Source organism: Anabas testudineus, chromosome 9 (assembly GCF_900324465.2).
Source record: "Anabas testudineus chromosome 9, fAnaTes1.2, whole genome shotgun sequence".
NCBI lineage: Eukaryota > Metazoa > Chordata > Actinopteri > Anabantiformes > Anabantidae > Anabas > Anabas testudineus.
In genome coordinates, this window is record NC_046618.1 from 13,947,933 (window position 1) to 13,963,332 (window position 15,400).

General features: G+C 40.9%; 1 protein-coding gene across 2 annotated transcripts in view; it reads right to left on the reverse strand.

Annotated features, from left to right (window-relative positions):
* Positions 1-52: 52 nt before the first annotated feature.
* ntrk2a (neurotrophic tyrosine kinase, receptor, type 2a) overlaps positions 53-15,400 on the reverse strand; it is an 86,306-nt gene continuing 70,958 nt past the window's right edge. The window contains exons 16-20 of one of the 2 annotated variants that reach the window (XM_026343180.1): positions 14,681-14,853; positions 14,379-14,534; positions 13,509-13,593; positions 6,432-6,590; positions 53-5,028 (exon numbers count right to left, since the gene is read on the reverse strand). In XM_026343180.1, the coding sequence (XP_026198965.1) occupies positions 4,843-5,028; positions 6,432-6,590; positions 13,509-13,593; positions 14,379-14,534; positions 14,681-14,853 (759 nt within the window). In that variant the 3' untranslated portion in view covers positions 53-4,842. Of the gene's footprint in view, positions 5,029-6,431; positions 6,591-13,502; positions 13,594-14,378; positions 14,535-14,680; positions 14,854-15,400 lie in introns of both variants that reach the window. The other variant, XM_026343179.1, reaches the window with a different exon arrangement.

The following is a 15,400-nucleotide window of genomic DNA, read 5'->3' on the forward strand; positions in this document are numbered from 1 at the left end:
ACACACTCAACTATTCAGTGGATTAACTTGCTGGAGCTTTGAGGTGACATAACACTTTTTATTAATTACATTGTATCACGACAGACTGGTCCATGTTCAGAGAAGAAATCATTTCATCATCATCATCATCATCATCATCATCATCATCATCATTACCATCATGACTCACTATGGTCATTTGCACCACGCAAAAAATATGACTGTACAAGTTCCTTCTGGTGTGTGTTCCTGTGTGTGTTCACCAGCGGCAGATGGGTGCTATCAAACCGTTTGCTTTTACGGTACCAAACCAAAGCGTGCTTGCGAAGACAAGCATCAGCTGCACCGGAATCTTTCCAGGTTTAATCACCTCGTGTGCTTTGCAATACAGATGTTTTCTTCCATTTTCAATGAGGATTTCTAGGCATAGAAATGAAATGTGAACACGTCTTTTGTACAGAAACCTTACATTGAGATACTGCATATAGCAAAATCACAGTTTTTTCTTTCTTTAGTTTTTTTGTCTTTTACTTTTTTTTTTTGCAGAGAAGCAGTTTTGTTGGTGTTACATTCTTCAGGATGTTGGGCCTCCAAAAGCATTCAAGCACAAAAGGTAATCTTGATCGTGACCTTTCTGGTATTCAGCTCTATTAGCTTGGGGTTGTAAGCGAGAGGGATTTAAATGTGATATGGATCATAACACTCCCAAAGTAGCAACGTGTATCTATACTGTGTGAGAAATAGGCTTCGGTTCACTGAATCACACGGTTTGGCCCAATCTCACCACAATGTTTATGTTAAAGTGAGGCGATAGGCAAAAGAAAGTATCGGTTAATATTGCTGATATACGGAAACCTAGGCTTTAGCAAGCTGTGCAGAGAAGGCAGCTGATTTCTAAATCATATATAAAGCAAATGGGCGATTCCATAAATTGTAGCTGCCATAATACTAACCTCAGTCCTATGTGACCAGGTAAAGTCATTAATCTTGAACGGGTGAACAGTGACAACAAACCAGTTTGTTGTTGCATCTGAACTGGGATTTGGCTAAAGTCTAAACCTGGCCTAGGGATCCCTCCTCCTGACTGACTCTTACATCAATCAGCCTTCTCCAGACACACACACGCACACACACATGCACACACACACACACACACTGCCAGGAGGATGAACGAACATCGCTCTGCATCCCAGAGGCTGCTGTATGTCATTTAGTGTTATTTGTGAATCCCAAGTGTGAATCCCATTTCCCCTGCTGTCCACTTGTAAGACAAGAAAGAGAAGGAAAACAGTACAATCTAGATACTGACACAGTCTCGGACACGGCAATTAGCGACGCGTATTTCTTTCTGCAGCTTATTCACATTTGTACATGTATTTTTGTTTCATTCCTCTCGCTGTTGATTCATTTTTTACAAAAAGAAAAAAAACAAAACAAACAAAAAACAAAGTAGCACTTCTAGAGACTAAAGGTTAAGACTATCACATACAGTAGAGGCAGCATAGAAGAGGAAAGTCGGTTGAATAGTCTATTTTACAGTAGGTCACTTGAATAAGAGAGAGAAAGAGAGAAGTGTGTGATTGTCAGTCCCTCCTTGTTTAAGGTGTCCGTTCATACAGCAGTGGTTGTCTTCCTTCCTCTTTTTTTTTTTATTTGTTTGACCATTATCTTTGATCTGAGGCAGAAATGCAAAGTTTCACAGACGGCTCGTGCGTTGTGCTGACAAGTCTTCATCATAGCAAACATCCCTCTCACAGCCTCTTCTTAAAACTGCCAAAACATCACCGCTGTCTACCTCGACATGGTTCATTACATTTTCTTTTTTTTTTTTTTTTTTGAAAAAGGAAATACAGCAGGTAGCGCAGACACACAGTGAAGCCAGCTGCTTCCACTCTGTTTTACGCACTGGTGTATTAGTTTGTATGTTTCTTCTTTGTTTCTCACAGTTTTTTCCAGCTCACGCACACAGGCCCTCACACACCCTGCCCTCTGTTATTGCACTTTATCATGTGGCACGTTTTTTTTTTAAGTTTGTGTTGAGCATGCTCACTTAGTGCAAACTCTACTTGACTATACAGCAGAGATGGATTTTGAGGACCTTGTTAGCCTGCATTAACCCTTCACTTCACACTGTGGCAGGTGACAACAATCGACAGTATCTCAGACTGGTAAAACATCCATCCCTGTTGTAGAGCACACTGCAAATGAGGACAGGTTAGGGAGCTGTTAAGAGGGAGCCCGACATAAAAATACTTACACTCAAGATAATAATGTACATTTGCAGAAACATAATCAATTAAATCAATGTTCGATTTCAGTCTGTTTGTTGTTGCAAAAGGCAACATTAGATATAGAAAGTAATGTACAAAATAGTTTTTAATTTATAAATAATAATACTATAAATCAATAAATCAACATTTTCAAGTTCACAAACATCAAACCATCAAGTGCTCTTGTTAATAAAGAACTTATAATTCCAGATTGATCGGATTTAAATGGTTGTAAGTGAAACCGCAGTGATTATGACTTCTTAATACATCTGTAAAGAGTAAAATATCCTCCAGTAAAATGCCAAAACATTAAATGTGTATCTTTGCATGCATGTGAGCTGTTTTATATACAGTGTGTCTGCAAGCGTTCGACCAGATATGTGAGCTGTGCTGTAAGTGAGTGAAGTGGTTCTCAATAATGGGGATGTGTGGTGAATTATCCAGTTTATTTCGGTGTAAGCTGTTGGTGAACTGCCAGTAAAATGTGTGTGTGGAGAGAGACACGGAGAGGAAAAATGTGTGTGTGTGTGTGTGTGGTTGAGGGCAGCCACAGGAATGTGATGGGAGCGTGAAGTTGAAGTTGTGGCTTACAGAACAACTGCAGGCCACAGTAGTGATGGATGTTCACTCACACTCTCTCCCTGAGGACATTTACACCTCCTTTCCACATTTCCTACATTTTCACTACGACCGTCTTCTCCTTTCTACCCCACTGCCTCCATTCTGAACTCTGTCCCTTCCTCTCCATTTCTTCCCCGCATGCATTATTACCTCTGCTCTTACTCCTCGTCGCCGCTGCTCCTCCTTTTGTTTTTCTTCTCCTTCACCTCTCCACTCCTATCCATCTCTCCATCCTTCCTTCTCAGCCATAAAACAATAAGTCTTGAATGTCTGTGAGGAGACTGTGCTAATGGAGCCCATTAGGCTGTAATGAAATATACATTACACCATTATGGAGGACAGAGCCTGGCTAAAGCACTGCACCGCTCAAATAATAAAACATGCACAATTCAATTTCCTTCTCGGCCCGTTTTGAGTGTCTTTCAGAGTGTGTGTTTGTGTGTGTGTGTGAAGATGAAGGGATGTGTCTGTGTGTTTTGTGTGCATCCCCTCTAGCACAGATGTGGTTTTCAAGGATATCTGAGTGCTGAAAGCCTTGATGATTTAATATGGGTTGACCAGATGAACCACACCTTCTTCAGCGCCGCCACACACACATGTGACCACTCAAAACCCATGCCTTCTTTAGCAACTTTTACACCGTCCCTCCCCCACCTCGACACTAGGACCTGGTGGATTGTCGGACAGCTGCAGACAAATGAATCAATTGACCTCCGACATGAGCAATTGACATCACAAGTGAAGCATCTGTCACTTTGAGGTGGGGAAAAAAAATACTCATGATGTTACCGTGTGCTGCGTGATAGTCCAGCACAGTAAAATGTCATAGAAAACAATGCAGTAGTGGATGTGAGTACAAATAGCCCAACATTTTTTGTTTTGTTTTGATATTGTAGCCCAGTGCCAAGGAGCTTTTTGCATTTCTAGTATTCAGCATTTACAGTTACAGTGTAGTGGAATACCTTTGTTAGGCTTTTTGCAATTGGTGAAATTCACCCATCCAAAAATTATTTTGCTATCTCAGCTCCTAATTTTATTTCTTCCTTTTTTGGTCAGTCTATTGGGGGTGACCGGGACTCCGTTTGCAGGACAGTCGTCTGTGGGCCCCAGGATCAGCGGCTCGTTTCCTGGCCACATGTCCATGTCCAGAAGTGTCCACGATAAATTTCCACAATGGGGATTAATAAAGTATCTATTAGTATCATTATTATACTATGTGTAGTCTCTTCAGCAACCCATTTAGGTTGAATACTGACATTAATACTTGTGTACAGTTTGCAGAAACAGACGGACAGAAAGACGGACAGACAGGATGAGAGGGGAAAACAGTGTCTTTATGGCTCGACATCTCTCGGAGCCATTTCCTCTGAAGCGTCTCACCAATGTACAGTCTCATATTTAGACACAAATGACTGAAGCTTCTGGAAATCCTTTCCCAAACGCTGCATCTCCTTGAAATTTCACGAGTCCTGTTGTCCAACAGGCAGCGAGGGATGAGTCACTAATTTCATGTCCTGTTAATCAGGTTTCATCAATTCAGTTCCAGTCAGTTTAAAGCATTTGAAAAGAAGTGAGAAGCTGTTTTTCCCCGAAGCTAAATTACTCTTCGTTAAATGTCTCTTCGGGGAGGAAGGCGGGAAGGGGTAGAGATGCACAAAGGAGAGGAAATTGGCAGGGAGAAAGGATGCGATATCGGGGATGAACTGAGGGACTTTTTTGATTGCCTTTAAGAGTTCGAGAATAACTTCACATCCTGTACAGCAGCACCTTGCACGTACACACTTGCACGAGCCTCGCACACACTGAGGTCTCGCCAAGTCAAACCTATCTCTCTCTCACACACACGCACACACACATACGCAGACCTGAAATGCACATACACACTTAGATACAATAATCCCCACCTAAACACACACTCACACACACTCACACACAGTCACACATCCTGTATCCAGAGACTCTGCTCCTGTTTTCAGCCCAGTATATCCAGGTAGACAGGCGAGGCCTTGGCCAGATTGAGGAGCAGACCGTGGATTTCTTTGATGTTGAGTCTCATGTGCGGCTCTCTCTGCCAGCAGCCCAGCATCAGGTCGTACACTTCTTTAGGACATGTCCTGGGGCGCTGCAGCACCCTGCCCTGGGTTATACACTCTATCACCTATGGAGGGAGAAACAGAATGACAGACGTCAAGCTCTTCTCTCTCGGTTACAGAACAAAAACAAACGGTAGCAACCCCTTCAACTCAAGCTGAACTTTTTTAGTAAGTTTAAACTCCAGTACAGATGAAAGTGCTCAAAAAAGTTTGAGCTCACTGCAGTGGTATGTGATGAAAATGTCCCAGTGACTGTTTACTACATTTTCCTGCAGTACATTTACCTACATATACCACTATAGAAATAATTCAATCTCACTCAGGATGAGGGAAACCTAACTACTGTCTTCTTAGTACATCATTTTCTGGCAATGGTTTGAAAAAGGTCTACACTATTATTAGCTTATCATATAATAAGCTTTTTCATTATTTACTAAAAAATGAATGTATGCGTGTGTAAAATTAATTAATGATTTCTATTAAATCCCCACCAAATTTATATCCATTTAAAAAAGTAACACATTGTAAAACATCACTCAATATCACTAAATGAATGAGGATACAATCTGTAAGTGTGTTAGCATGTTGTCAGTTTGTAAGAGTAGATACTGGTATTTTCGTTTTGGATCAAAACTCCACATCCTGTGTAAAAAATATCTTGAGTATCAGATTTGGGTCACGAGCTCAGTGGATTGCAAATCAGCAGATGTTTCAGAAATGCAAATGCGAAAAGACTACAGTGGGACTTAAAGGGTAAAGGTTGAATTTGGGTGTAACCAGAGTAAGACAGGGTTAGAAAGCTGTAACCAGAGCTGAGGTCATTATATGGTTCAGGTAGAGGTTAAGGTGAAGGGTTGAAGGGTGAAACACTGCGGTGTGTTTTCCAGAAACAGGGTTTTGTAAGAATCATTTATTATTCAGGAGATACGTTCAGCCGTTTACTAAATGTATACGTCTGATTTTTATTGATACAGAACAGTTACTGCTTACACAGAGACCGTTTTGAGCTGGCTGTGTATTTCACACAGTAGAACCTGTGAGTTGGTTTTCTATTACTATATATTACTATCGTTTGTAATTTGACTGTGTGTTTAGCTGAGCTGAAATAAAAGACTTAATATTCCCCCTTTTTTTTGTTAAAATCTTTTTATTCTACACTTCATCTCATCTCTGCACTACCAGACCTGATCCTACTTCAAACCAAATGCAATGTAATAAATGATTAGGATGTTGGCTTCAGCGTTTTGTTTGCCATTATTCATTAAGCTGAAAGTGCTGTCAAGGTAACATTTACATAAAGCTGTTTTTTTACTTTTCTTTTTGTTAGGTTTATGCCACTGTAATGGATCAATTACGTTCGCAAGCTTGAGGTTTATTCACATGATTTTGTGTCTGCTGCCGTGTTTGGAGTTGGAATATAAATAAATGTTATTTATTTTAAAATAAGTGACTGTGCTGTGTTCTGTACCTCATTATTGGAGAGTTGGTACCAAGGCTGTTTGCCGTAGGTGAAGATCTCCCAGAGGACAACCCCTAGACTCCAAACATCACTTTCTGTGGTAAACTTTCTGTACATGATGCTTTCAGGGGGCATCCAGCGGATTGGCAGCATGGTGTGACCTCCAACCTTTGAACGCACACACACACACACACACACACACACACACACAGAGGGAGGGAGAGAGAAAAGACAAAGTCAGTATAAAGGAACAGTGATAAGATTTTGAGAATTGTTAATCACCTTGGGTCTTATATCTGTCTTCTGACCTATTCTGCTAGACTCTGCAGCACCAAACATTTTGAATGCATGGTCACACAGCTTTTCACATTTCACTCAGGAGTTTCAATTTATTTTCAAAGCAGCACAGCAGTCATTTTGCTTCTCCAAACTCCTGCCTGAGGTGTTTAGGAGGACAAGGTTTGATAACATGGCACGGTAGATTGAATCAACCTCAAACTAAGCAGGGTATAAGCCATGGAGCTCACAATGCACAAAATAATTAATCACTATTACAGAATATAGGGGGGGGGGGGGGGGGGCTGTGATCAGCCAACTCATCAAAGAAAAGCTGCTGGATCAGGTAAATGTATGTGTTAAAATATATGAGCCAGTTTACGTGAGTTTACGTGCATTTGACAACTTTAAAAATAACTGCTCCAGTGTAAACTGTTGCAGAATGCACTGTTTGTAGTATCTCATGAGTGAAATATAATGAATAAATAATAATTTTATTAGTAAATATTTAATATTATTTAATTAAATTGTACCATCTACTGTAAGTGTGCTGTAAGAGTGTCAGTGATTCTGAAAAAGCAGAACTCTACAGCTAATCTCACTCAGGACAGACACTCTGAGAGACATTTGGTCACTTTATTATGCTCTAATCTAAACTGAGCCTTTGGAGCCTGTTGGATTGTTTTGTATTCATTTGATGTTTTTACTCTTCATAAACACGGACGGCGTATTTCAGACTCTTACTGTGACTGCAAGCCTGAATCAGGTTAATGTCACAGCTGAGGCCAGAGCATGAAAAAAGTTTTATATACAGAGCAGCTGTGATCAGATGTTTACATGCACTCATCATGGACACGAATGACTGCCCATTGGGATTTTTTGGAACCGTTCTGTTTCTGTGACATAATGTTTGGACAACATCTTAAATTTCCTATGAATTCCTGAAATTATTAATTATTATTACTCGTAATTATAATCATTAATTACAAGATGTCTCTGTGTCTTTAAGTACACTGGAATCATGTTCTATTTAAAGGTTACAGTTCAAGAACAGGTCAAAACCAGAAGAGTTAAAGTCCAGGTTATCACACAACATCTAGACAGTCCAGCGTGTCCTCTGCTGTCTGGGTTTCACAGCCTCTTTTCTCATTGTTCCATTGCACCATGCAGTAGACACTTATCTGAGATAAGATGTCCTTGGTTCCTGGAATAATGCTAAACAAATAGAAGAAGCAGATATGCACTTTGTTCTCAACATAAAACAGAATACACACTACTTATTGTATAACACGATTTTGCTTCAACACTTTTGCAGATGCTTTTGGCCGCCATCATATATTTGACCACTCTTCTTGTTAGAATTGGCACAGTTCAATTCAATTTGTTGGGTTTCTGGCACAGACCTGCACGCTCCACAGCTTTTTAGCAGGGCTGAAGTCAGGACTTTGGGAAGGGCTTTCCCAAAGCCTTCTTTATGCTGCCACTACCATGCTTAACAGTTGGTACAGTGTTCTTGGGGAATGCCTCATCTTTACCCATCCAAACATACCTCTGGTCATTGTGGCCAAACAATTGAATCTTTGTCTCATCCAATCGTGAAACTTTTCTCCAGAAGGCTTTTTCTTTGTCCGTGTGGTCAGCTGCAAACTCGAGAACTTGGACTTTCCCATTGCAATATGTGTTGGTCAATCCAGTGAGTGAGTTTCAAACAAACGCTTTTTATGTTGGCACAGAGAAGCTACCAGCTGTAATCAATCATCAGTGCCAGCAGAAAGCTAAGACGCCTTGGGCTTGTCAAATTGAAATATACTTTACAGTTTTCAGAACCACTGATCTAATAATAATAATAATAAAGTCTGTGTGTATTTTTGGAAACTTGTAAGTAGCATTTTGACCAAGTTGTTTCCAAAAATGCAACCATGTGCATTAACTTCACTGACCTACTGGCAGGTCAGTGAAGTTAAGTGATGTTGCTCCTCCTGTGCCTCGCCTCTCCCTTTACTTCTTCCCCTGAACATGAATCTACCGACCAATCTGCGCTCCATTGCTCCTCATAGATAGCACAATCTATTTTCTGTGGTTTACGCCTGTTATTTATGGTTTGGTACTCACACATGGCCTGTTTCTATGTTAGTCAGTGGGTTATTTAATGGAGTAATAAAATGTGCACGGTCACATACTGTAGATAGCCATCAGGATCGCGGGTACGCCTGGGGAAACATATCTGCCTCCATCTCTGCGGTTCTTACTTCTCATAACCAGGCCCTCGCTTTTCTCTCTGACACACCACATCTACCTTCTCGTCTGCCTGTTTCTCATTTGCATTTCCGTTACTGTCTCGGCCAAATTCAGTGCTTTAATAAGTGCTTTACTGGCACACTCACAGTGAAGTACAGTAGTGCCAAAACAACATAGTGTGCAAGAATCATAATACAGAACAAACTAAAAAACAAAACAATAAATAGTTTACAAATTACATTATGTAGCCTTCAGTAAAACACACTGTTCAAGGCTATTAACACCGTACTCAATCAGACTGATAATGCTGGTGCTAATTCAACAGCGTTATTAGAGTCACATTTTCTGTAATCACTCAATTTCTCAGTACTCTGCAGTGACTGGAAACTGGAAATCCATGCAACCTGGTTGAGATGTTAAATAACATTTCTTCACCACACATCACTAGAGATCAATAACTACTGTGCAGCTAATCTGACAAAAGCTAACGTTTTAGCAACATGGTAATTGAAAACATGTGAACCCTTTGGAATTGTTTCTATTCCTGCAGAAATATCATGTAAACAACATAATTCGATTTTCATGCACGCTCTACATCTAGATAAAGGGAACCCAATGAAATAAATGAAAAAAAAAACAAAACAAAGCTTAAATGTTTATGTGTGGCGAAAGTATGAAATGTGATTTTGATTTTGATTGTTTTCTTATTCTATTCTATTCTATTCTGTCCTATTATATTTTACATGTCGTCTTCTGACAGTATTTATTCACTGATGTGTCTGCTCATATCCATTAGTCTTTTTGTTTTATTCATCATGGTGATCATTTCCCCTGATGGCCTGAAATATTAATATTGGGCTCTTGAACTGCTGGGCTGTTTTTTTTATGTTTGTTAAGTGTGTGTGTGTGTGTGTGTGTGTGTGTGTTGAGACAGAGACAGAGACTGAGAACAAATGCAGGGGGCAGTCTTTTCAAAAAAGCTGAAATGAAAGAGAAAATAGAGGAATGAAAACTAATGACGGACACCTCTTCCTTCTTGTCACTGGGGGAGGAGGGGACATCAAAAATTAAGAAAGTCATGTTTACAGTGGAGCCGCCTTAAGACCAAACACTATTCTCACTAAGTAGCACCAGCCTCTCTGTCATCAGCTCTTCCTTTGTTTTCTCTTCTCTGTCAATGGCTTCATCACCAGTCTTCGTCTCCTCTGCTTCTCCCGTCCCTTTCTCTCCATCTCACGGACTGGTTCCCACCTTCCTTCACCGTCTCTTAGCCTGCCTGTCTGTCTCCCCCCCTCTGTCTAATAAATATGCATCATTTCAACTGGACCGCTGTTCCAGGAAAAGCCTCAAAAGAGGACTAGGAGAAAAAAAGCAGTGGATGGTCGTGGGCTCTCGGTAGTGACTTCCTGGAGGCTGTGGTATCCATGGAAAATGGACCTTTCAAAAAGAAAGTATTATGGGATGTGGTGTAGGAGGGTCTAATGTAACTCCCTCTACTCTTTGTTACACTGAAACCCTACCTTAATTGCCCTCTGTGTTGCCATGGAATCAAAAACGCTTTCCAAGAATGCTGATGTCTGTGTGTGTGTGTGTGTGTGTGTGTGTGTGTGTGTATAAATACTACAAAACCCATAATACAATGTACACTGTGCTGCTGTAAACCATATCATACACTTTGTGGCATCAGTTGGTTTCATTTGGATAAACTGTTCAATTTCTAGACCCAGCTGTGCGCAAATAGAGACGATTTTCCATATGGTGGATTCTTTCGATGTTTGTGTCGATGTGAAGTTTGTCGTACAGAGAGCAGTGTTCGGTGTGTCCACGCGCACGCTCACTCCTGCACAGGCAACCGCTTCACTCTGGCTTCGCTTGGCGCTCCATTAAAATGCAGTTTGTCTGTGTTGCTCAGGGCCCAGGGATGGGTTGTAAAAAAAAACAAAACAAAACACAGCACACACACATCAGTGAAAATTACTCTGCAGAGATTGTTCAACTCTGCTTTGTTGCCTGTGTTTTTCTTCAGTCTCTGTCAGCAGCTAATTTCTTTTCATCCTACAAATGTAAGCATGGAATCAGTTTAGGGGGATAAGAAACAAACGTGCTTGCATCATATATGTGCTCACCGTCCTGCGACTGTAAGTCCCACCTACGAGCACACACACACACACACACACACACACACACACACACACACACACATAAAGGCTTCTAGGCTCACAGTTTGAATAAAGGCATCCAGTCTGTCTTGTGAATATTCTGTCAGGTTGATTGTGTAACAGGGTACTCAATGACGTCACCACAGCCCCTTCAGTCCTACGCCTCTGCTTCTATTTTCCTACACACACATAAGCACCGGGGGGGCTCCGATTCCTCTATGACTCATCTTTGCTCCTGTCTGACGCAAGAGAATGACTGGATCCCTGCACTCTACACCTCCCCACAGTCTCTCTCTCTCTCTCTCTCTCTCACACACACACACACACACTGTATCTGTCTCTCCTGGATGCTGAAACATGGGTGGATCAGTGTGTTTACCTCCCACCTTCCCTGTACTTTTTGCAGTTGTGCCACACTCTGTCTACTTCTCTGTCATTTCTTGCTGTTCCTCTCTCCCCCTCTCTCTGATACCCTGTGCTGAGGTTGTCTAACGTAGCAGCTCCTGCACATGTTTGTTTCTTACTGACTACCCTGTACAATATCCTCTCCACAGGCTGCCTTGCATCCGGACCTCTCCTCTCTAATCTCAGAATGTGCATGCTCCTTTATGGCTCCATTACTGCATTTTCTCCTTTTGTATATTGACTGGTGCCTGTTTTCTCTCCCTCTCTCTCTCTCTGGCCATCCATGCTTTTTCCTTCCTCTCCTTTTATTCCTGCTGCTTCCTTCATCTCCCTCTTTTTTCGGCCCTTCTCTCCTTTCATCTCTCTGCCAGGCTCCTGCCTCCGTCTCCCATACTTCCACCTCTCTCCTTCTCTCACCCTCTCTTTCTCCTGTACTGCCTCGGCATACTAAACAGAAGTTCTCTGATTACTTTTCTTCCTGAGAAACATTGGATACAACTCAGAGGCTCACCGCCACTGCCTTTGCCCGTTGCCATGACTACAGCCTCGGCGCTTAGCTTCATTGAGGAGGAGTGAAAAGGAAGGAGGATGAGGAGAAGGTGGAGGAGGGAGGTTGCTGTGTGTCGTCATCAGAGCTTGTACAAAAGAAAGCCACAGCTTAATCTGTTTTAATTTGATGCCAGTAACAACTAGTTATTCCAAACTTAATCTCAGCACTGTTCAGAAAAGGACCAATGAAAAGTCCATTTTTCATGTGCCTGGAATTTAGATTAAGTCTGGCCATGTGGATTTTATGTTTGTAGCCCAACACTTTGGCTTTACTGTGGGGGCATGAAACATTTATATACATGTGAAAATAAGAACAACAACTATGATATATAATATAATACATAGAACAATCTTGAGAAAAAAAATATAAATAAGAACATAATAGTTATTTCTTCTAATTGTTTACACTGAGTATAGATGTGTAGATTTCTTATTGTGTCCACATCCAGTGTAAAGAACCCTCATGCTTCAATCAATGTTATGACTGAATTTACATTCATTATTGACCATTTAATTATTTTTATCTTTTTAAACATTACAAATGTATTATAATGTTTAAAAAGTAGAGATTTTCCTTCACTGCATGGCTGCTTGCTCCCTTTGTCTCTCTTTCTCCCTCCTTCTCCTTCTTCCTGGGTGTCACTGTAACTCATGTCAGCTTGTCACAGTGGACAAGAGAAAGGGCAGGAAAAATCGACAGTCAATGTCAATCAATCTGTACAATTTATTAGATTTCTGCCTTTGGGAAAGATGACAGATTGCTGTACAGAAAAAAAGGAACTTTCACTCCTGATGTCCCTACAACACAGTCAGTTGAACATTAAATACAATGCATATTAAATCAGGGCCACAATATTAGAACTAATATAAAACTACAAACTTTTAATGCTGTGTTTTTAGAGTTTGGCTGAATAGTAGAAACATTTTCATTTCTCTGTATTCTTTCATACAAATACAAAAGAGTGACACTGTAGATTTGGGATGCTTATTTCACTGTCACAAATTTCAAACACCATAGAAATTCAGCAGTTTCAGATTTCATTTTCATTTTTTAAAAATAAAAAATAGGAGACACCTCACAGAATTGCTGTCAGTAAAAAACTACTTTTTCTAAAGCTCCAAATGTAATTATGATGGTTTGTTGATTTTGTTTTTGTAATCCTAACAAATAGTTTTTATCAGTGGGTTGTATCCATGCCTGTCATGCAATTGTTTTGTTAGCCAGCTAGGAACAGCAGATTACGAACTTTAAAAGGAACATACTTCGTAATAAAGGAACATAACTCTAGTGCACTGCTCTCGGTCTGGTCGACCCTCCACTACCAGCAAACGTCTTCCTGTAACGCTGCCGGAGTTCGTCACTCATGCCCATGCAGGAGAGGAGCAGAGAGGAACCCATGCAACAGGGAGTAGGGAGGCTAAAAGAAGGGCCAGAAAAGATATCGACACATACACCTACCCTGTAGTAGTCAGTGCTGTAGACGTCTCTGGACATGCCAAAGTCTCCAATCTTTACCAGCAGGTTCTCCCCCACCAGACAGTTTCTGTTGGATAACAAACATAATGAATGACCAACTATTAAACAACAACTGCAAGGTGTTGTGATGAGCTCTCTCTGTCCTCCTCTGCAGGTATCATCTGCCCTGGAGCTGCATATCTCCACAGTGCAGTTCCTGGCCCTGCAAACCTGCCCAGGGCTTTTACTTCTTGTAGTTGCCTGCTGTTCTTTTCTCTCTCCTCTTTCCACTCACCTCAAAAAGTTGAGGCAGATGGCCGCCCACCTTGAGTCTGGTTGTGCTGGAGTTTTTCCTCTCCACTGTTGCCTAGTGCTGCTCAAGTGGGGTTGTTGGGTTTTCTGTATAATTCTGTACACCACAAGGTCTTAAACCTTAAACACGGTAAAGTCACTTCTGTTGTGACTTGGCGCTACACAAATACAATTGAATTGAGTCTAAAGAAGGATAGTTTAGATTTAATACAGTGGATAAAGGTCAAGTTTTAGCAGTGAAAAAATATATTTATGATTTATTTTGGTGAATAAATGAAATAAACCAGAATAATTAATTTTTTTATTATTATTTTCGTAAATAATTACTGAAAGCTTCTATTTTCTTGTCTCTTAATGTTCATATGTTTAAAAACACTTTACATTAACACAGGCATCAAGTTGGCCACTATAATGGGGTGGCATTGGTCTGAGCATTAATAAATGATAAGAGTCTAATCTAAAGTAGTAAAGTTTTCAGGTTTTCTCTAAAATGTGTCTGACTAAATAATAATGATGCATTCAAAATAAACAAAGACAGTAGCAATGGAGTGAGTGACAAACCTGGTGGCCAGGTCGCGGTGCACAAAGTGCTGCGATGCCAGGTAGACCATGCCAGACGCTATCTGCTGGGCAATGTGCAGCATCTGTGACTGGGTTAGTTCCACGGGTCTGGTGGTCTGACCCTCTGCCATCAGAACTGCATCTGGACCGTGAGCCCTGCAAGAGAACAGGTGGAAAGTTATCATCTGAGCATCGTTGTGTGGTGCAGTGATGTTGTTTCCCATTATTGTTGCCAACTGTTTGTCTAGAATCAACCCTGTAAAACACCGTTTAGTACAGACATGAGATTAGGATGGTCATACCTGAGGAACTTGTTGAGGTCTCCATGTTTCATGTACTCGAACACCATGATGAGAGGGTCGCTCTCCACACAGACTCCATAAAAAGTGACAATGTGTTCATGTTGAAGGTTGGTCAACAGCTCAGCCTCTCGATGGAAATCCTTCCTGGCATTTTCACTGGCCTCTTTAAGTGTCTGCACACACACACACACACACGCGCGCACAGAAGTGACATTTTAATAAACTGACAAATGAAAAACTCTCACATTATGCCACGTACACTGTTGCCAATTAGTCATTTTCACAGTGCACCCAGTCTGCTCCAATGTATTTGGCTGAGGTCCACTATGAAAAAAAAGCAAGTGTCTTGTCTTGTAAAAGTGAGTTACAGCAACTCAGCACATGCCGTGTGAAATAACAGGCACTGGGTACGGACTGATACAATGACAGAATAAAAACATTTTAGTTACAGTTCTTTTTTTAATGTAAGCCATTACAATGCACGTCACTGTTTACTTGTCTGATGCTACATTGGAACTTTGTCTCGTGTCAATCTATCAGGAAAAATGTGAGGTAGGTTGTGTAATGCACGCATCTCTGTAAAAGAGAAGCAGAGAGTGGGACAGAGAGAGCGTTACAGGAAATGAAGGTGATAAGGTCTGTATTCATTTCAAATCTAAAGAACGAAAATACAGAAATTCCTCTTACCCTTGAATAATTGATTGCCTTCCTACAGTATAT